General features: G+C 41.4%; 1 protein-coding gene across 1 annotated transcript; it reads left to right on the forward strand.

The window, feature by feature from the left end:
- The first annotated feature begins 11 nt into the window (after positions 1-11).
- mylipa (myosin regulatory light chain interacting protein a) lies at positions 12-21840 on the forward strand. Its single transcript, XM_042506869.2, has 7 exons — positions 12-228; positions 1973-2163; positions 13815-14000; positions 16187-16384; positions 16523-16687; positions 17722-18139; positions 20110-21840. The coding sequence occupies exons 1-7, from the start codon at positions 142-144 to the stop codon at positions 20302-20304; spliced, it is 1440 nt and encodes a 479-aa protein (XP_042362803.1). The 5' UTR covers positions 12-141; the 3' UTR covers positions 20305-21840.
- The last annotated feature ends 865 nt before the right edge of the window (positions 21841-22705 follow it).

Below are 22705 nucleotides of genomic sequence, written 5' to 3' on the forward strand. Positions count from 1 at the left end.
GGTGGCTACAGATTCGCCACACAGAGTGGAAGGGCTGTGAAAGTGACGAAGGCTTGATGTAGGGGGATTTAAAGAAGGCTCGAGAAGTGTTTTATTATTTTAAAGTGTGGCACACCAAAGATTTACAGATACACAGCCAAAATGCTCTGCCACGTTACTCGTCCGGACTCCGTTATAATGGAAGTGGAAGTTGATGCGAAGGCGAACGGTGAGGACTGTCTGAATAAGGTATGTGGAATACACATCAGGTTGTTTTTTTGTTTTTTTTATTGTGAAACAAGGGTCATGGGCAGACAGGGTAGCATTACTCTGGTTGTCCTGCGAAACTTAGGATTTTCTATTATCCCAAACTTCAGCTCGGTCGCTTTTTTAGCCTGTCTTCAATATTCCGGTAAATGAGAGAAATTGGACACAGTTTCTTATACAAAAGATGTTTTCGCTGGTTAACTGTGCACAAAATTCACAGCCAAGTTAATCAGTAAACAAAATCATCGATACATGTATTACGGTGTTGTACATACGGCGGAAACAAAATGTTCTGCTGCGCGCGTGCAGGAAAAAGAAAACATCCGTTTGAAGCAATGATGTCTTAAAAATGTTGACTCTGATCTGTCTGACTATGACTTGGCTTCATGTAGGAAAGTTTTGCTACAATGGGGTTAAACTACCGGCAATCGCCTCTACCTGCACGGCTTAGTCAGAGGCAGATGGCTTTGTCGAGGTTACTTGAGTTCATTCTTGTGTGGTTGCAAGCAGCACTCAGCCTCCACGCTCCATTCAAACCGAAACTTCAGTCTCAGCTTATTTGCTAACATATTCACATATTTCCCTCCAAAGTGGACACGGAAGGAAACTTTTGCATGCTACCCTTTCATCAGTAGCCTCTTGTTGTTTTCTCTCCGCTAATAAAACTACTTCAAATGCACGCCATATCCCCAACTTGCCATGAGTATGAATGAGTTTTATCTCAGCCTCCGGGCTCCCTGCAGACGATCACCAGCAGTTATGTAATAACCCCATGGCCGCCGCCGCTGAGGGGGCGTGGGATTGTGGGTTTGATGAGCCCCTTTACCCCGGGAGAGCCTCCAAGTTTACTTCCACCCAATCCTGAGCTGTAGAATATTGATTGGGTTTTATCTGCAGCACTGGGACAGCTGACAAAACTAATGCACAATGTGATAGACGCTGTATTATTTCCTTAGCTTCCTGCAAATCTTGCAAAAATGTATCGATTCCTGTTGGGTGATTCTGTTGATTCTTGCCACCCTTTGCAGGGAGGTCAAAGCAATGGACAGTCTTGTTCGAGGACATTTTAGTCTGCTGTCACAATCCAAAATTTAAGATGTATGTAGACCTCTCTACTATCATGCTGCAAAGAGATAAACTTTTAGAAGCTGTAAAACTTCCCCTGTCTAAAGTAGTGAACTATCGTTGTCACCATATTAGACTATGACTGTTTTTGACATACTATACCATATTTTTTGTTGTTGTTGTTTTTTTTCAATTTTTACAACATGCTGTGCTTTGTTTTTTTTTCGACATAGTAAACTGTTTTTTTTACATACTACACCATGACCTCTTTTTCCACATACTATGCTATGACTTCTTTCCAACATGCTATACTATTAATGTTAATACTTTTTTTTTTACAAACATTAACACAACATTTAAGGGTTAAAATTAATTATTTTTATTTTTAAAAAAAAGTAAAACAAGGCTGCGACATACAAAGAAATACTATAATAGATAATAAGATAATTAATAATAAGAGAGCAAGAAAGTTCCGCTTTTACTCCTATGGAAGAACGACTTGAAAATGTTTTAAATATTCAGAATCAATATGCATCGATAAAGTGACAACAGTAGCCTAAATGATCTCCCATAATAGGCTCTTTCCAACACAGTTGCTTTTAGGATCCTTTTTAAATTTCTTTTCTCAAAATCAATTTTTGTGACTTTCATCTCTTTCCAGGTTTGCAGAAAGTTGGGCATAATTGAGGTAGACTACTTTGGGCTGCAGTTCACAGGCAGCAAAGGAGAGAACCTGTGGCTGAATCTGAGGAACCGCATCTGCCAGCAAATGGATAATGTGACGCCGTGTCGACTGAGGCTGCGGGTCAAGTTTTTTGTGGAGCCCCATCTCATTCTGCAGGAACAGACGAGGTATGTTTACCAACTGCTGGCATCGACGTGCAAATCTGCCAAACGAAACTCATCACATTTGTTTATGGGCGTAGGAACGCTTCTTTTATTACGCGTTTTCTGCCAAGTAACCGCATATAAGCTCATCGACTCTGAAAAAGGTCCGTGAAAATGAAATCTGGTTTTGGTTTTCATTACTTAATGTCTGCAGGTAACATATAATTTGAATGTGTTAAAAAAAAAGGAAAAGAAGAAGTCATCTTGAGTAAGTTCCTGGAGCATTATCTGATCACATACAGTAGAATGAACTGTAGTAACCTCTTCCCTGAGCCTTTCCGGGGTTACTAAAGGTCGTTTTGTTGGAGCTCCAGGCAGGAAATGTGATCCAGCAGCTCTGGGGGTATGTGTCGCTCAGCTCCTGCCCCCAGGGACCCTCTGTGCGACAGCCAGGACCTCTGTCACTGCCCCCATTCAACTTAAAATTACTTTTGTTGTGCTTTTTTTGTTTCAATTGTTTGTGGCCATTTTTGTGTGAACAAAAGCTTGCTCCTCCATTTGGGGTTTTTGCAGATGCTGTTTGGAAACTGTGCGACGGGCCTGGTGTCGGGTGTTTTCCTCCATAGGTTTTGTTTTCACGGGAATATGTCGTCATGAGTCACCGGTGCAGCTGATTTTCATAGTGATGCGTTTGTTTGTTTTTTAAAGCAGCATACATTTTGTGTGCACATTTTTTAATCTCATGTAACTGAAATGCTAATAATATTTTTTTTAGAAACACAATGACCAGCAAAACAAACTGACTACCACAGCTAAAAAATTGGAGTCAAATCTCCCCCTACTATCTCTTCTCTCTGCCAAATTAGTTTAAAGAAAAAAACTCTTCAGAACAAAGTAACAAGCCCCGACAAGTCTAGATCCTGACTCAGTATTCCCCAGCTCCAGTTTCATCAGTTATAAATAGCATTCAAAGCCCTCGGAACCTGTCCAAAAACTTGTTTTACGGACAGTGTCTGGTGTGATTATGTGAATGTTATATTCACCCCAGGCAGTGCCACGAGTGTTTGATACCTCAGGTTTGGAACCGTGGATGTGGACAGAGGGCTCACTTCAGGGGAAATTTGTTTGGTGTCTTTTTAAGCTCTGCCACGCTGCTCTCACCCTCTCGCTCGCAAACACACACAGCACGCCACTAGAACTGTTCATTAAACCGACATGTATCTGCCTTGGCCAGGATTTGACCGGCATTCCAGTAAGCTCTCAGTCGCTCCCCAGTTCACCCACTGCTCCACCTTCAGCTGTTTCTCACTTCTGTCCTGTCTTTACCGCGCTCTATCAGATATGAAGATACCAACTTTGTTCTGTTGCCATATTTTTTATCGCTGAAACCGTCCCCACTGCTCACACGTCCACCTCCACCCCCCATCCCCCTTGACACTCTGGCCCATATTTGGCAACCTTTTGAAGAAAAAAAAAAGTAAAAGGCAGTGGGGGCAAAGAGTGTGTGAGCATGGGAGACACTTGGCTGCCTGCGCCCTGACCTCAACCAGATTAGCGGGGGTTATCAACAGATGGCTGGCGTCAGGTGGGGGTCACAGGGTTGTTAAAAAAGGTGAGATAAAGATGTGAGATGGCAGTCAAGGGTATGAGGAGTTGCCACTGATAAAAACTCACACACAGCAGCATGCTGTCAAGTTATGTGTTTAATTTTGGCGCAGCCTTTCGTGCCATCCATCTGCTCAAATGTGATAATATAAGTGGTGGGGGAGCAAAGAGTGGCGTCAGTTTTAGAGATGAGGGGAAGATGTTGACAGTGCACAGCGGTGGCATTTTAAGGACTAACTCGGCTCTGGGAAACTGCTATACTTCGTTTAAAAGGGTCATGAAATTATACATGGCATTTATGTGAAGTTGCGTTAAAAATTTCTAACTTGACTTTTCGGGTTCGTAATTGGAATAAAATAGCACTTTGAGGATCAAATAATGTCCAATTCACTCATTATTGTGCTTTCACCTTTGACCTACATTAGGCTACTGCAGTCACACAACTTGTTCTGACGGCAGGCACGCCTCATCATGGCAAACACATTGCACATTTTTTGGGCCTCACATGACTAGAACCGTGTCCAATTCTTGCCTACGGAAATATCAGTGTACACACAGCATGTTTTCTGTTTTTACTGTTAAAAACAAAGATGATGTCAGTCTGTAAACAAGTTTCAGAAGTTGAAATCCAACATGAGCCTCTCAACACATTCTCACTCTATAGTCACAAGGAATTGCACACATGTATGTGAGCTGGAGTCAATGTTCTCAGAAGCGTATGGACAAAGCGAAAAGGGACTCTATGGGACCAGTGCTCTATTGAGCGGAGGGGTGGGCCTCTTTTTCTACGCCCTTCTTATAGGCCTTATTACATAACCTACACTGGACTGAACACGCACAGAGCTGCTTATATAAGCCGCTGTGTACTCTGCTGCCACGTAAAGCCTCACAGGTCATTTGTGTGTTCTTGCTCACATGCAGCTGAATATTTGGGCCTAATTGTGCTGCTATCCAGCATGGACCCACATTCAGATCCTTTACCTTCTTTGATTAACTACAAGTACTAATACCACATTGTGAAAATACTCTTACAAGTAAAAGTTCTCCATTGAAAATAAATCTACTTAGTTTCATTCCACCACTGAGTATACCCATATAAACATTCAGTATATATACACATATATATATATATATATATTTTTTTTTTTCGATTGCACAAAACCAAAATGCAGGACTTTTATATATTTGAGTTGCAAAGATTCTGCAGCAGCCGTATCCCCTGCTTTAAAACTCTTTTTTTCTTTAATCTCATTGCTTTGAGACTCTCCACTAACCCATCTCTCCCAAGCTTGTTTTATAAATCTAGTATTTCCGCATAAAAATTGTCTTTTAGTGTGGCATCCTCATCTCCCAGTTTCTATTTTGGGCAGCTGAAGGGGCCACATTGAACAAAGCACAGCCATGCAAACCTTCAAGTGGCTTGAAATGGAGTTGCGCTGCAAGATGCCTCCAACATTTCCTTGGCTCAGTTTTTCACGCCAGTGGAAAACAAAAAAAAACAGTTCTCTAAACTATAGTGGCTTAAAAACATCTGATTTGCGTTCATCTGTATTTCCATGACGCTTAAACTGAAGGAAATAACACTTTCCATTGGTTAAGGGATTCTGACCCAAGGGCCTCAACAACAGCCTGTGTTATCTGCATCATTAAACAGCACTTGCTGGGGGGTGTTTTTTCCCTTCATTAGTACTCGTATTTAACATTCTGATCAGGCAAACATTGGATATCCTGAAAGGGCACAGCTGTTAGTGCGGGCTTTATCAGAGGTCCTCATTGTTAAACTGTTTACCTCCTGAGGTGTTGAGCTTATCTTCAACTTAAATCCAAACTAAAAGCCCAAAGAGTTTTAACCAAGGAGAAATCAGTCTAATCATTGTCTTTTTAGTAATTACATCTCAATCTATTTGCATACAAGTTTACTTGTTTCTTCCCCATTTGCATCTCAAATTACTGCTGTAGTTGGTAACTTCTATAAAAGTAACTTCTAAAAATGTCACTATATCCTGACAGCAGTACATGAGGCAGATAATCTGTGAAAAATAATGTTTCTCTGCTTCTAATGGCATTATCACACGTGAACGAAAACCAATCACAGCCGATGAGTCTCTAACAGCTGTCAATCGCTGCTCATGAACTACAGTCAAACTGTAAAAGTGTTGATCAGATATAATTCAAGATTCTGCTGTGAAATTGCATGTTTCTTGCCTTAAATGTTTTCAGAAATGTATTCGAGTGTACTGTTTAGCTGTAAAATGAGAAAGTTTGCACTAACCTATGGTTGGTAGTCTGTTTTGGCTCAATTGCTTTTACAAACTTTCTCATGTTACAGCTGAACAGTATACTAAAATATGTTTCTAAAAATATTTAGGCCAAGAAATAGTAACAATGCAGTAACAGAATCTTGTTTTTTATGTGATCAGCGCTACCTAGTTGAACAGTCTGACTGCAGTTCATGAGTAGTGATTGATATGATTGACAGCTGAATTCGAGACTCCTGGGCTGTGATTGGTTGTTTTCCAACAGCTGCGGTAGAAGATAGCAAATGCTATTAGAAGTACTTTGAGGAGAAAGAATTTTCAAAGACCATCTGTCTCTTGTTATAGAGTGTGGATATAGTGACAGTTTTAGCAAATGTAACAGTCATTTTCATAAAATTTTCCAACTGCAGCTTTAAAAGATGAGACAGATGGGTCTGAGTCATCAAACAAGTCTTTCTCAAAGTCAAACATGTCACATTTATACAAAACAGTCTGTTCTGTGATGTAGCACAGTACTGGAAATAATTCCAGATTATATCCATATTTAAATCCAACTTGAAGAACTTGTCTCTATCGATGTCACTGCATTTAAGGACAGTGTTCCTTCTTCCTTTCGTAATGTTAGATAGTTCAATGACATGTTGGTCAGGGGTCACAGGAGACTCGATCTTTTGAGGTAAGTGCGTGTGTTAACCTTCCGATAGAATATCGATCTGTTCAGGGTGTTTCCTCGCCTTTCCCCCAGTGTATGGTCGGAAAGGTTCCAATCCTATGTTTGCAGAATGGATCAGCTGACAATTTACAATAGAAGGCTTGACTTTGCACGGATTCACTAACATTTAATCACTGTGAAATCAAAGTTGTGCCACATTTCTGTCTAATTCCACCACACTTTTTATCCTCCATGATTCAGCTTTGTTTATACAACATTAAAATGCAGTTTTATCATGCATTAATTCACCCATGAGACAAGAGCATTATCTCTCTGCCTCTTCATCTGAATGCTCTGCAAAAACAAGTTTGAGGTAATTTATTCGAGTCACACACAAGTTAGAAAGTTTCGCTCACTGTGGTGCGCTACAGAGACGATCAAACCAAAGATCACAGAAGATGCCTGTGGGTCTGAAGTGTTCAAAAACACCACCCAAGGTTTTTATCAGCCTGCTCCATCATCAGTTATTAGCTTTTACCAGCCCTGTGAGCTCCTTTCCTCCGTCATATGTTGTGCACTCGAGTAACCTAGCCCTGATCTGTCTTGCTTCAAGTCATAACATTTGCTCTTGCCCAAGAACGGCAGAATTGTTTTATTTGTTTGGCGCCTGAACTTTGGATTGATGCTGAGCTTTAATCACTGTTTCACCATCCAGTACAGAGCACCAGCCTGCAACCAGATGTATTTAGCATACAAACGGCTTCTTTGTTTTATTGCTGTATAGCTTTCAGTTCAGCTCGGCACAGAGTTGCAAGTTGTGCTTGGAATGATTGTTTAGCAACTCTGATAAATTAAACGATTAAAACTTTGATAAGCGCTTTAGTCTGACTTTCCGTTCAGCCCTCACCTTGGGAGAAGATGGCTCAGCAGGGTTTACTATAGTTCAATGACTGCTAGTAACCTCACAGCACACAGCTTCTGGCGGTGTGTCATTTGACTAGCTTACAAACCACATTGTTGAGAGCCCAACCGATGAGGTCTGAAAGTCTACTGGTGATTGGCTGGAGGTGCAGTCTCTAGGCAGAGGTGTTAGGTTTCAGTTTGTGGGGACGTTTTGTTCTTCTGTGAAGTGAAGCGGCTGACATTCTGCCTACTGGGAGAATAGACACTGGGTCGGGGCAGAAAACATTAAAATGAGACAATGGTTTTATAGACGGGTGGAACAGACTGGAGTGGGTTTAGCTGACTTGGTAATGAGTGTCCGTCTGCTTGAAAAATTGCGCCTGTTTTTCTTTTTTTCTGTGGCACCAAAGTACATATGATAACTTGTTAAGAGTGCTTAAATCCTAGTTGGACATGAATTTGCTTCAAAAAGCACCACGGTTGCAGGGATATACCCGTTAAAAAGTATACCGTGATATGAAAGTTGACAGTTATCATACCGTGTACCTTTTTCCTTTCTCTATAATATTAGACAAATTGCAACTGGATGGAGAATCTCAGCTTGCTCTCTACTGTTGACCCTCTACCCTCTGATTTTTATTTTAGGTTTTAGTGTTAACTGTTTTTCTAGGCTGTTTTTTTTTTATGTTTTGTTTTTATTGTGTTTATGTGTTATTCGTTTTACTGTGAGCTGCTTGGCCGATCAGTTTCCTTCAGGATTAATAAAGTTAATCTAATCAAAACTTTATTTTAGTTCTATTCAAAAGGGAGAGTTTTTACACGTATCCATAAAAAATCTTTTAATTGTAGTAATAAAATGTTTATTCAACCAAAACTAACCCTTCTGTTGTCGTTCACTTAAGGGTCATAATAATAATAATTCTGTGATACCATGATACCCTGATTTTTTTCTCATATCGTTGCAACCCTGAAATGTACAAACACAGTATTTTGGGATGCTTTGATGTTGTAAATATGAATGGTTCAAATACTGGGCAAAAGAAATCAGCCAAAAAAGTTGAATTATCTCATCCCCATCCCCTAAGCTCAGCTCTGTAGCCAGTGACCTATTTTCAAATATTCTGTCTCAGGGTTCAGGCCCGCTTTAATTGAATTATTCCAGCCAGGCAATCAAGTGTTCAAACATTCCTGCAGCACCCAACATGACCTCTCCCTCCCCCACAACAACCACTGGTTTGAATAATTTCTGCTATGCTGTTAGCATACAGGGATATTATGACTGTATATAAGTAAGCCTCTTAAGACTTTGATTATGCGTTGTCTCTTGAGAAGGACAAAGCAATGATGAGATGCACACAGAGTAGGCCAGGAGACTTTCGTCCCAGCTCAGACTTCCTGGCAATCAGTCTGTGTGATGGGCTGGTGAGAGACAGTCCAAAAAAGGACACAATGTTGTGATGATGACTACAGTGTTCCCGGATGACCCTGTTGTGATGCATGTGCAAATGTGTGTTAGTCATTGACATGGTGAATGAAACAGGCTGAAGCACACACAAGAAGAGAGGGTCTAGCCTCAGACAAGCAGCTCCTCAAGCACGATTCAGCTTGGCGTCCTCACGTTCCAACAACAGACAGATCTGAAGTCCCGTGATTCTGTTTGGCTGAGTCACTCTCATGAGAGTCACAGCCCGTTTAGTTGAGCATGGGGGTCCTCTATTCATTCTGTTGTCTCTTGTCTTGTCACCTTGGTTACGGGCCTGTGTAAAGGTGATGGGTTTGTACAGGAATAACCTCTCTCTCTCTTTCTCTCTCTGTCTGTGTGCGTGTGTCTGGACAAATGCAGTCACGTCACATTGCTAGGTCTCAAATGCGTCCACTCAGGAGAGTCAAAGGAGGTAAATTCTTTTCTAGTCTGTCTCAACCAATCGGCCTCAAACATCACGTTGAAAGACGATGGATTTATAGACTGTTGTCTCGGCCGTGCCCTGAATTCAGAGTTCTTTATACACAAAGATTGTACCATAGGGCCGCTACGAAGTCCCTTCATCACACAGCCTTTACATTTTTACAAAGACAGCATTGCACAATCAAGAGGTGTGACAGGTGTGACACGTGTGACAGGTGTGACATGTCAAAAAACAGCATCTGCCTCTAGTGTGACATAGACATATAGCTGTGCCTGTGTCATAATGTCCACCATAATACCACAATCATTTTTTAATACGATGCGCAAAATTCATAATGTGATAATGGCAATAATTCGACTTGTCAGTTGACTCAATGACTCGGCACCATACCATTATGCACATTAACCACAGTATAGATATGAATGTGCGATAGTCATCCTAACAAAACAGCCTGTCAAAATAAATGCAGGTTCGTGATTGTGCAGGGAGGCCGGATTCTCAGTGCTGAGTGACACACTACAGCAGAAGAGTACAGGAGAGATAGCAGTGCGTACAAGTGAAGAAAACATCTAAGTCATTTTTATATATATGTACTATGGACTATTAATAAATTCAAGATGAGATTTTTTTTTGTATTTTTCAACTTTTAAGATGTGTGGCTGTCCTTTTTATACAGACACCTTTTCGGCACTGTTACTACCTCCCATGGCAGCTTTAAGGCAACTCTGCGCAACAGCGCAATATTCCCGCCTTGAACAGGCAGTGTAAAAGGGGCTATAGACTGTTGTCTCTCCCACACTCTGAGTTTAGGATGGACCTTGACAGGTGCTGAGGCAGCAGTACACCACCTGAGCAGAATGATCCTGAGAAAGCTGTCTGAGACGCTATCTACTTAACACAGAGGCCAAGGAAGATAGTAGGGTAATCTGTACAAAACGTTTGCCCTTGTTGTCCAAACAAGAATAATGTAGCTGGATGTCATAACTGCACAAAGCTGGTGTTTAGAGCAAATACAGAAGCAGTCTCCTTTCCCAGGGAGCCTCAGTGGGAGAAATTGTTACCTACTGCATGCAAAACAGCTGAATGTTTTGGATTTTTAGTCATGTTTTTGTGGTGTTTGGCAGGCTGCATATCTGATGGCTCTCATTCAGCCTCGGGGAGCTATCGTTGAACTGAAGTTACCTCTGTGTTGCCAGGCCTGTTAACCTGCACTACTGCATGGCTTATACAAGGGGTTTTCTTCCAAATGATAATTGGAATTTTGGCTAGTGCTCAGCAAAGCACGCATACCTGTTTACACATGTGGTAACAGCACAACACGGGGAATGCAGGAGTCAGATGTGTCGCTCAGCAGACCGGTGATCAAACAGTCGACACAGTCACACATGGTTGGTTAAGTGAAATAACGCTGAGGTTAAAACTCACCTTGGCGGTGTCACAAAACCAAACTAACAGCAGGCTGGGACTTGTGTTAAAGGCATCTTTTTAGGATATTAAATGCCTTGCCCAGCGGCACAGTGACCGATATTAACCTTTGCAAATCCCCGCATGAACTTTAGTAACCTCCGCAGCTTGCCCTATAATAACCCTTTGTCGGCACCCTGTAGTAAACTCCAGTCAGCTCTATTGTTTGCATCAGGCAGGTAGCTAACAAGCAGCGCTCCATCACATGACGCCTGCTGGGCCTGACACAATAGAGAGCAGTGTTTGTGTGTGTGTGTGTGCGTTGGAGGGAATGGGATGTTTAACACCATATCAAAGCGATGTTTGTTATGCCTGAGGCTAGTCTGCTGTGGGGCTTCGTTGTTATGGTCTGGCTTTATCAGGGGCAGTGGAGACCGACTTTGTTTGCGTGCCTCACAGCTGCTTTCGCCGCTGTTGTTACTCCTCGGAAGCACAGTTGTGTGTTGGACGAGGTGCGCCTTCTGTTACACTGAGGCAATACACAAGTGCGTATTCTGCCGCTAGACGTGTGCTGCTCCCTCAAGAGTCTGGTTTTTAGTCCCAGAAGATGACAGAGGAAACGTCACCTCCAGCTGGTCCCCTGCAGTTCCCAAAAGGCATCATGGCACATGAGCTTTCTACATAAACAAAACACAATGGGGTCTTTTTGTTGTTGTTTTTTTTATACCTAATAAAAGGGGTGAATAAAAAGAGTGCCACCTCCCCCCCCTTTCCTCTCAGTGTCCCTCTAAACCTTCTAAAATACCCCCAAGTCACGGTATGACCTGATTTTCAGTTTGCACAAATAAAAAACGTCTCTCTTTGCATCATGCTTCAAAGAGAATTGTAGCCAAAGGGTGATTTTTTTTTTCCTTTTGCGGAAATAGCAAGAAGTTTCTGGCGCAGTCTGCTTTTAGTCTATCACATCAGGATGCGGTTGTTCACATTCAGACATTTAACCGTTCCAATGTCATACTTTCATTTCTGACATCATCGAATGAGGTCTAAAGCCTGTATAGAGATCAGGAGGGCTACGGTGGGTCACTGCATGCATGGTCGCTGTTGCATGAAAGAAGACAAATGGCAAAGTCAAGATGTTAAACTTAAAGAATTGAAGTCACCAGCAGATCCCGACAAGTAAACAACATTTGTCTGTGGAAAGCTGTCCAGCAGGTTCGTTGTCACACAAGCAGGTGACTGTAAGCAGACATTTCGCCTGTACAATCTTCTTAAGGTTACCATGTCAAAGGTAATCTCTAGAAAGGATCAGCTGAGGTTACTCTAGTTCAGCGCTCTTCATGATGTAAAGATTGACTCAGTTAGGGTGTTTCTCCTTTTCACGTCTTGTCTCCTGCTGCTAGAAGAAAAGAATTCCTCACATCTTCTGGTCAAAACAATGGAAAGGACCTGCCACAGCTTATTTTTTGTCTTGAGAATTTAGCTGTTTTTCGTGGCCACACCAGAACTTTGTGTTCTCAGCCCAAACAATAACAATTGTTGTTTTTGACCACCATTTCATCTTGGAGCTATTTTCCCGAATGTCACTCCATAAGACTACCTCATTTCCAATAAGAATTATGTGTCAGACTAAACAAGGGGAGGCATATTGCTTTTGAGGTTGCTTAACCACATTTTGGACAATGGGCAACAGTGCAAAAGACACACACACAGGATGCCGGCCATTGTGATTTCATTTTAAGTCTTGATTTAACATTCAACACTCTTATCGCTTAACAACACACAGTTGTGGTCAGGCTTTAGCTGAGCAGATACAGTTTAAAGGGATAGTTCAGATTTTTGGAACTGTGGTTGTATGAGGTACTAATCAATAGTCCATGTATAAAATACAGGAGGTGTCAGCTGGCACTCCCTCAGTTTGGAAAAGCAGGCTGTAGTAAGATGTGGAAGCCAAGCAATCTACTGCTGTGGATGGGGGCCAACAACAAAACATATTACATATACATATAACAAATGAAAAAAATCAACATCAGTTTAAGTGTACATTATATTAAAAAAAATTTCACTGCTTTACCTTATTGTCAGACAGTGTTTCCATTAGAAAAAGTGAAGCTGTTAGCACTCTCTTCAAAGCCAGACTCCATTGAGAAAACAATTTTTTTCAGTAGGTTTACATGATGTTAGAAAAAGTTGAATTATTGTGTTAATCCAACTAAAACTAGAAATTTACATGTAAACATGTAACTACCACTAAAATTGGACTAAATTGAATTTCTCAAAATCAGACTAACACACAGATAATGCAATCGGAAGTTGAGCTATTGCATGTCATCAAAACTGACTGAAGGAAAGGTAAATCAATACAGCATACACCCAAACTGATATTGATTGTTTTTAGGTGGCTAAAATACATTTTGTTGTTGACCCCCATCCACAGCAAATGATAGCAGTAAGATGCATAGCTTTCCATTGGGACTCCAGTCTGCCTCTACAAACTAGAGGTTTGCGGCCTGACATCTACTGTATGTATTTAACTAACTATGGACAAAGTACCACCAAACAACAGTACTCAAAAAAACCCTAACTATCCCTTTAAGCACAGTTACCCACTGAGTCACTAAGTTAAACGTCCGTGTACTGCCTCTACTGAGGCAAACCACTCGATCTTGTCACTTCTCACCCTCTTTCAACTTCCACTATTCGAGCCTCCAGTGAATATACACTTAAAGGAAGTTCTAATAGTTCATTTTGAGGAAGTAAAAGAGAAAGTGAGTCACTGTTACTATTGAACAAACGTCACAGTTGCTTTTCCTTCTGTGGAACACACACAAAAACATCTACTGCCAAGCCCAGTAATGACCACCTGTTTGTTTTCTTGTTCAGATAAATGTAACGATTCTGTCATGGATTAAAACATTTCCCCTGTTCTGTTTTCTTCTGCTCCAACAGACACGTATTCTTCATGCATGTGAAGGAAGACCTCCACAACGGGCACCTACGTATGGGCTCCGAACAAGCGGAGGAGCTGAGCGCACTCCTGGCACAGGCCGAGTTTGGCGACTACAACCAAAACACAGCCAAGTACTGGTACTCAGAGCTGTGCGGAGAGGAGCCCAGCACTACCACTATCAACAGGTACGACCCTTTTTAAGCAAACAAACATGGCCCTCAAAAGAAGCAGTAAATTGAAATGATTGTAAATACATAGCACGCACAAAAAAGGTACTGTTTTGCTGGCCTAGAATCTTTTTTGTTTCCTCCACATCTGACTGTAATAAAAACCCTACCCTGACCTAATGATGTCTGTGTTTTGGGCTAGTTTACTCAAGATAACTGGAATTTGGACGTAATCTGAATAGCCCTATAAATTAACACACTCTGGCTAAACACTGAAACCTGTTTTCAGTGTCAGTTTTCCCAAATCTCTGCCCCAGCACTGTCTCTGAAGGAGATGGTATCACCCATAAAGAAAAGTAAATAAAATGTGTCAAGGCAATGAGGCATGGATAGTATAATGTGGCAGCTGGTGTTCAAGGAAATGAAAAGAAATCAAAATGCCATCTTAAGCAAAAAATACCAAAAATGCTACACTGAGTTGAACATAAATTGCAACGTCTTTCTCTATTTATCTGAGGTGAAAGACTTAAGATAAGAATACGTCACACGTAGCCAGTGTGTGACAGTGCGCACGCACACGCACACACACACACACACACACTAATCAGCCAAACAGCAGCTGACAGGAAATCAGATAGCATGTGTTTGCAGAGTTGCTCTGACAGAACCTCCCACTGTACATCTTGAATGTTTTCTCTGTAAACAAGAGGAGGGTGACACAGTTTCACTACTGCAAAGAGTCTGTGAAAGTGGATCCCGTTGCATGATGCAAACTCCACACCGCACTTTCCACAGCAATGCCTGTCCCACCTACAAATGTTGGGAGTGTATCCAAGAATTACTTGGTCTCCATTTTGGAGTTGCAGGCTTTGGAGAGCCTACTGGAACCATTTTGCTGAGCAAATGAAACTCTTCGTCATATGCAGTGTGGTCACTTAAACATTAGCAGGCCCAATTTCCCAACATTAATCTCTTTATCCATGTGATTTATAGAGCCAGTAGATACTGTTGCTCACTGCTACACCTACACTCACCTCCAGCCTGTTGTGTGTGCAGGTGCATGCATTTCTCTGCAATTATCTTCTATACATCTCATAGAATGATCTCCCTACTGTCAAACTGTATGGTATACATAAGCAATTAGCAGGGACGAAAAAAATACTAGAATATTGTACTAAAAATAAAAGTACTCTTACCTAAAGAAATTTCACATTGAGACATGTTAAGTACAAGTAATATTACTGATTTTCTTTCAATACTCAAAGTACAAGTAGCCTACACACAAAAATAAAGACTCTCCACACAATTTATTTGTGGCAGTAAGGCAGGATTAAAATATCTGCCGCCATATCTTCATTTTATGTTTTTGGAGCTGGACATTTATTAGGAGGGCTATTGGAATATATATAATGTAGGCACACAGAGTGTACTCTGGGCACACACTGAGCAGCAGAACACCAGGCACAGTGCAAGTGAAACTTAACCGCTCATTTCACTGGGTGTAAAAGTTTGCTTTTACTTGCCTTTCTCATCCATCAATCTGATCAGCTCTGATCGGATCAACAGATTAATTATCCCTGCGACTCAAACTCTACAAACTGCTGCTGAAGAAAAATCTCATGACTTATGACAAGTATTGCCCAGACCCATAAAAACATCCAAATTTAGAGAGGGGACATAATGATTCAAAAAAAAATCTGAATTTTCAGAGGGGACACACAGTGATTTGAAAAAGAAAAAATCAGAATTTAAGAGGGGGGACACAATGGTTAAAAAAATTAAAGGGACACTTGCACACACAAGAAACACTGGACTTTGTCACAGTAACAATAGTAAAGGTAACTTGTTATTTCCAGCCCTGGCCAATCAGGCATTTTCTACCAGTCAGTAGAAACCTGCAGGCTTCACTGGCTAAAATAAGCATTCAGCTGTGCTGCCCAGGCATTGATCTCATAAGTATAGTTGTCAGAAGAGCACCAGTTCAGCATCAGAGCTTTGTGCCTGCGGGTGTGTTCAACTTTGACAGCTAAAACACACTCCATCGTTGCATGTATCCTGCCTGTATAATACACCTGGCTGTCGCAGTGGGCGTTCTTTGATTATCTGTGTGATAAAGCTTGTGTCAGATAATGTCATTTCCAGCTTAAGAGCTAAATAAACTGAAATGGTTGTCTTTTCCTTTCCTTCTCTCTCCCTTGTTGCAGCATCATATCTAGACACAAAGCTCTGGAAGGTTTGAGCCAGGGCTCGGTGGAGTATCAGGCCCTGCAGCTGGTCTCGTCTTTGGAGCATTACGGCGTGGAGTGGCACTGGGCTCGCGACGCAAACGGGCAACGGCTGGCTATAGGAGTCGGCCCTGAGGGGATCGCCATTTGCAAGGAGGATTTCAGCTTAGTCAACAGGTATGCTTCACTTAGACATCAGCAAAAAACTGCGTGTTCTTACAGTGGTGGTACTTTCCATGTTGTACTCAAAAGCTACATGTCAGATATAAGAATATTCAGTATTTAGCTGTTAATTATCTCTTTGCCTCTTCTTAGAATCAGCTATCCAATCATTCAGATCGCCACCCAGTCGGGGAAGAGTGTGTACTTGACGGTTACCAAGGACACAAGTGACAGCGTGGTGCTTTTGTTCAAGCTCATCAGTAATCGGGCTGCCAGTGGTCTGTACCGGGCCATCACAGAGACCCACGCCTTCTACAGGTGAATCTTTAAGCCTTGATCTATGAATCACACATAAACTGAAGCCATATATAGCTGTGTAGTTGGATTTTATGAGATTTGGACATTTTTAATAACTTTGCACTGTTAAACAAAGTCAATACTGCCCTTAACTATTAGTCAAGCTAGAGCAGGGGACTAAAGACATGTATAGATTAAAATTTTAAGCTCTGCTGCTAGGTTCAGTTCTGCGTTACTGCACGAATGCTGTTAGTCATTCACAAATCTGACCTGCTTTTGAACAATCTTGTCCGTCACTGTAGCACATTTTACTCATATAAAGCCGTTAATTGTTCACCATCCTTCAATAAAAGCAGGATAAATTATATATTAAAAAAGTGGGGAGAAGCGTGACCTAAATTTTGTTGTGTAAACAACTGTTCTGCTCCACTTGGCATGTAGTCATTCCTGAGTTTATTCTCACACATTTTTACACATTGACTAAGTGAGCTCTTGTTCCCTTGTAAACTTTTAATGGTATATATACATGCAAAGTGGGACACACGGGCACATAAATGAGTAAAATGAGTTTGTATGGGAATATAGATTGTGCAGGACAATCTTCAGTGGGTAGAGGTGGCGTTTTTTTCCTTTGCATAGACTGTGTGTGTCTAAAATTGGCAGCGAGCAGGGACAATTCAAATGGCTGAGCTATGAAATTGTTGTCAGTCAGTCACAATAGTACAAAGGTACAAAAGACAGCCTTGTCCCTTTGTTTCAGGGATGAGTTTTAGCTCGGAGTCTGCAGATTTTTTTTTGCAGGCATGTCTTCGTCCTGCTTGTTCAGAAACAAGTGCACAGTGTTTATCTCACAGTGGTGAATGAGGAATCAGAACAGGATGAACATTAACTGTTACCTAAATAAACAGTGCAGGGGGGATATTGCACAAACAGACATGGCTTTCACAACAGGCAGATGTGTCTTACTGCAGATAATGTGAGTTTTTTTTTAGTTTGTTGGGTCAAATGCTCTGATTTTTCTGACGGTAGTAATCACATCTTATTTTCATTTCTAGGTGTGACACAGTCACTAATGCCGTCATGATGCAGTACAGCAGAGACTTCAAGGGCCACCTAGCTTCACTCTTCCTCAATGAAAACATCAACCTGGGCAAGAAGTACGTCTTCGACATCCGACGCACCTCAAAGGAAGTGTACGACCACGCCCGCCGCGCCCTCTACAACTCCGGCGTGGTGGACCTGGTGCCTGGCAGTGGCGAGCGCTCCTCTCCTTCACGCTCCCCGAGCCGAGACGACCAGCAGGATGAGGGGCTGGACTGCGGCAGCTGCCAGCAGAGCCGAGCCTTGCAGGAGCGGCTTCAGAAGCTCAGAGAGGCTCTGCTGTGCATGCTCTGCTGCGAGGAGGAGATAGATGCTGCATTCTGCCCCTGCGGCCATATGGTGTGCTGCCAGACCTGCGCAAATCAGCTGCAGGTGAGACTCTTAACCGCTCACTGTAGACTTTTCTATGAAAGACTTTTATCAGCCACATCGCAGGGGTCTTAATTAGCGTGGTTAGCATTTTCTTGTGTCACATGCACTTTGAAATGACAGAACTGCTGGCATTTGCTTCACGGCAAAAGCTGACGTCAACAATACCTTAGAAGCAGTGTGTTCAAAAAAGCCAAGGCAAGAGCTTGTGCTTTGCTTGACTCAGGGCACCTCAGCCTACTTTAAGTTTCTAGCTATACGGAAAGCTCTTTAATTATACTCAAGTTTTAACTTCTTATCCTTTTTATGGTCCTTTAAACAACATCCAAAGCTTCACTTGCACTCTGCTGACCTGATTGTCCCCCCCAGCTTAATCAGCTAAATGTTGCCCATCTTTGCGGAAGCAGATGGTGTGTGTGTGTGAGTGTGTGTGTGTGAGTTTGTCTTATGAAGGGATTATAGCAGCCAGGCAAATCTTACTTCCATTAACTCAACTAAGAAACGTGACCCAGCTAATGGACTTGAGAATGAGTCAGGAGAAACTTGAGACGAGAGGAGAGAAGGAAAGTTCAACTGCTTTCAGCATGATTGTGGAAACATTTTCTCATCATTAAGCTTGTCTTGCCTGTTTCTGTTAAATATTTTGCCAGTGTCCCTAAGTCTTAACATAAAGATTGTTCAGATGACCTGAGTGTTGACTAATGAGTCATGTTAATGGCAGTGCTGTCCCAGGCTCATCTGATGAGACAGCAGGTTACCGTGACTCTCTGCACTTTGTGATTGTGGTTAGATATTCTGATAACTTGCAATTTTCTTTCGCTGGCTTCCTGCTTTATGTCATGTCTGCTAGCAACGTGTGTGTTTTCAATTTTTCATGCTTTACAAAACTGTTTTACAAAACTGTTTTTGACTAATTCTCACTCCAAATTTATCTTGTTTGCTCACAATAAGTTCTGGGTGGAAAACCTGTTTGTCACGTACATAAAATAAAACAGCACTGAGCAAACACTGCTTCAGTTTGAGCTTTTAGCCACTCAAAAAAGGCCAACTTAAAAAATAATGAACAAGATTTTTACCACTTAACCTTGCCATCAGACAGCAATTCCCCACAAGGAACTGAAGCTGTTATCTCAAAGCCACCAGACCCTGCTGAAACAGTAATTTTATAACACCGGAGTTACTGGTTTACCGCTCTCTCTGTCAGTTAGTGTGAACTGTAAATTGGTGAAAATATTCAAAATATAGCATGGATTTTAACTGTTAATATTACACTCACCCTTTTTAGGTGGGTTTTTATAGGTGGATAAAATACATTTTGCTGCAACCCCCATCCACAGCAGTACATTGCTCAGCCTAAGTGCCAGTAGATTTTGTTCATCAAAGGCAAAGCAACACATTATATAACATAAGCATAGCTGAAATATCAGGTCAGTGTTACAGTTACAGCTGAAAATGAAAACAGAGGTAAACAAGTTTGCCAATTTCACAAATCTCCACAATTCAAAACAATCGCCGGTTGTCTAATGGGAAGTATTAGCACAACATCATGGTGATAGATGACACTGAGAGCACCTAGGGGACAGTTCTGCGATGCTGACACATTTTCAGTTTCAGAACCGATAAAGCTACATAATAAGAATAAAGCTCATTTGGGTATTCAAAAAAAGAAGAAAAAACCTAAAAGAAACAATCCACAATGGGTCCAAAAATCAAGCTCCCATTCATTGTCCGCGAAGCAGCTCCAGACTTTATATTTATTTTATACAATTATGAACTAAACTTTTCTAGTCCATGGAAATAACTTGTTGAAATTCATAATTTAGTTGTTTTTCCCCTGTAATGCAATAGTTGACCCACTTCAGAGTTCACTCAAGGTACAGGTTACTGCTGCTGGCATTGTATCACTTTGACCTTTGTAAGTTTTAGTTAAAAAATAAACTCCTTGCTTAATTATTTTCTTTCCTTTCCCTCAGTTGTGTCCTGTGTGTCGGTCAGACGTGGAGCACGTGCAGCACATCTACCTGCCCACCTGCACCAGCCTGCTGAACCTGACACTGACCGACAACCACCAACACCGCAGCAGCATCCCCGCACCCATCCACAGAGAAATGGCTTCTCCTCACAGCTGCTCTGCCACAGAGTATGAGCACAAGCTCTACCACACATAAAGACGACTCCACCAAACTCCGTAATGAACACTTTGACATGTAAAACCAGCCAGATCAAGGTTTCATAAAGAAGGAACATTTCTGGGCTGTCTGTGTTTCCTGCCTGGACTTAATGAACTACCAAACTCCTGAATCAAAGATCGACACACTCGAACCACTCCCTCAACTAGTGTTTGTGTGTTATATTGTTATTCACTTTTCGTCCCTTTGGACTGCCAGTTTGTCTGGTTGGTTCTCAGTATTGTTGCTATTGGTTTGAGTGTCATTCTGTCCAAATCGTGTTTGTTTTAAACGTCCCCTGCCACAAGATTATTTTAGATTAGGCTCTTAAATTATTGCATCAGTTGACCTGATACAGAGTAGAAACATTATGTTTTTGAATTTGTGTGTCAAATATTTTTCCTTGCTCCATATCAGTCTCCTAGCCCCAGAACCATATGATGAGCGTTTGTGTTTTAGAATAGCTAAACACTGTACATAATGGTTGAGTCTTTTTTTTTTTTCATTTTTAATGCTTCTTGACATTTTAAATCTTATCTGTTTTTTTGATTTGACAGCTGAATTTTACAGTGTAAGAGAGTGAGATGCATTTTTTTATATTTTATTTCTTGTTTTTCATGTTCCATGTTTTCCATGCCAATTAGGGGGGTATTTAGAGGCTAAGCAGCACTGCTCTGGACCAAGCATTGCATACTAATGAGACACACCAGGTGCTAAGGCCACACATTTTGCTCTTCTGATCTCTGGGTTAAATGGGTTCCTGAAGGTTCCCACCAGAACTATGACCTTGGATGTGAAATGCAGTATCTTGTTGACACTCCTGCAACCTCCTTCACCTTGAAACGGGTTTTGTTGATTAACTGCCACTTGTCCAAAACAACAAGCCCGCTTTCATAGACTGATGCACCTTTTACATTTTTATCTCCATGCCAACAGAGAGTTGGGAATTAGGAGCACAAAATGCTCTTCTGCTAAACACAGAACCACAAGGCTATAGACAAAGAAAAATAGGAATTTGTCCAGCAGCAGCTGCTTCCTCTGAAAACCTCAGCTATAAATTTCCGGGGTGTACTAGTGAGTTCCTTTTGATATTCTTAAAGGGTACTAGGAGATCTGTCCGTGCAATACTTGCTTGCTTTTTGAAAAAAAGCTTTTTCATTTTCAAGTTTTATTTAATTTCAAAGACTATATTTAAGAAAAGAACAACATTGTCACTTTACCAAGGAAGTTTTTCACACGTCTGTAGGGGGTTTGGCCTTAATGTAGCAGCAACACCATGTTTATTATAAACTTTCCACAGACGCTTTTTCTGGTAAGAAAAGGAAAACTTTGATTTCTTTAACGCTGACTCGATTAAGCTCAGTCGCTGCAGGGGAAGGACTTTTATTTTTCACATTGTACAAGTAGCGATTTGTTTCTGTTTTATGAAGCAAAAGCCACTACGCTCTGTAAAATAACTCTGAATTAAATCCTTTTTTATATATTCTGTTTTTAACAAAAGAGAAAGTATTAATAAAGTTGTTTTTTAAAAACATACTTTGGATTAGTTGGACATTTTTTAAAAGTTTGTGTGTTGTTTTGCTGTTTTTGGAACTGCTCAAAAATGATTTCTGCCAAGCCAATGACCTTTGACGATGGCTTTAAGGGGATAACCAGGCAAAACATGTTAGGATCTTCAGCACTTGCCTGACTTGTCATTCATCATGACACTTCCACATTAACATCATGCCTCTGTTCTAAAAAACAGATTTAGAAACTGATCTGAAAATCTGGAAATCCCTTAAATTGAATCGTTGTTGACCTCATTCACGAGTTGTTTTTGGTTTTACTCAACAAAGTTATCAAGGTAAATCGATAAACCTGCTGACTTTAAACAATCAGCCCTCAGCGGTTTCAGACGACACGTGGTGACAGAAAGGGCAAAATGTGTTTTCTTATGACCTGTCAGGCTGCTGTGACTCCAGTCGTCACTTCTCCAGCACCCCAGGTGAATCGTCCTCTAAAAGGTCAATGCATCATGTGTCACTGTCAGACCGGAAAAGGTAGCTTAGAGCTGCACAGTCTGAGATAAAAACTCTGTACGTTGATGGGAAATGACAAGCTCCACTAGACTGTGATTTTGAGGTCCGCAAATTCGAGTTTAACACAGCAGTTATTGATTAGTCAGACTTCACTCTTTCTGTCTGAACCTATCTGTCCTTCGGTGACCCTCTGGATGCTTCTCTCTTTCTCCCCTTTTCTCCTCTTATCTCTCTTTCTTCTATTTGCTCTCATGCATCACTGCCATTAAACACACTCCAAGGACACTGATGACAACAGGGAGAGAGACGCACGAGGAAGAGTGCTGTGATTTCTCTTAGTCAGCCAAGCAGAACTCCTGTGTCATTGCAGGCTGGAAAAC

The sequence above is a fragment of the Plectropomus leopardus genome, chromosome 17 (genome assembly GCF_026936395.1).
Source record: "Plectropomus leopardus strain MGB_pleo_1.0 chromosome 17, ASM2693639v1, whole genome shotgun sequence".
Taxonomy (NCBI): domain Eukaryota; kingdom Metazoa; phylum Chordata; class Actinopteri; order Perciformes; family Serranidae; genus Plectropomus; species Plectropomus leopardus.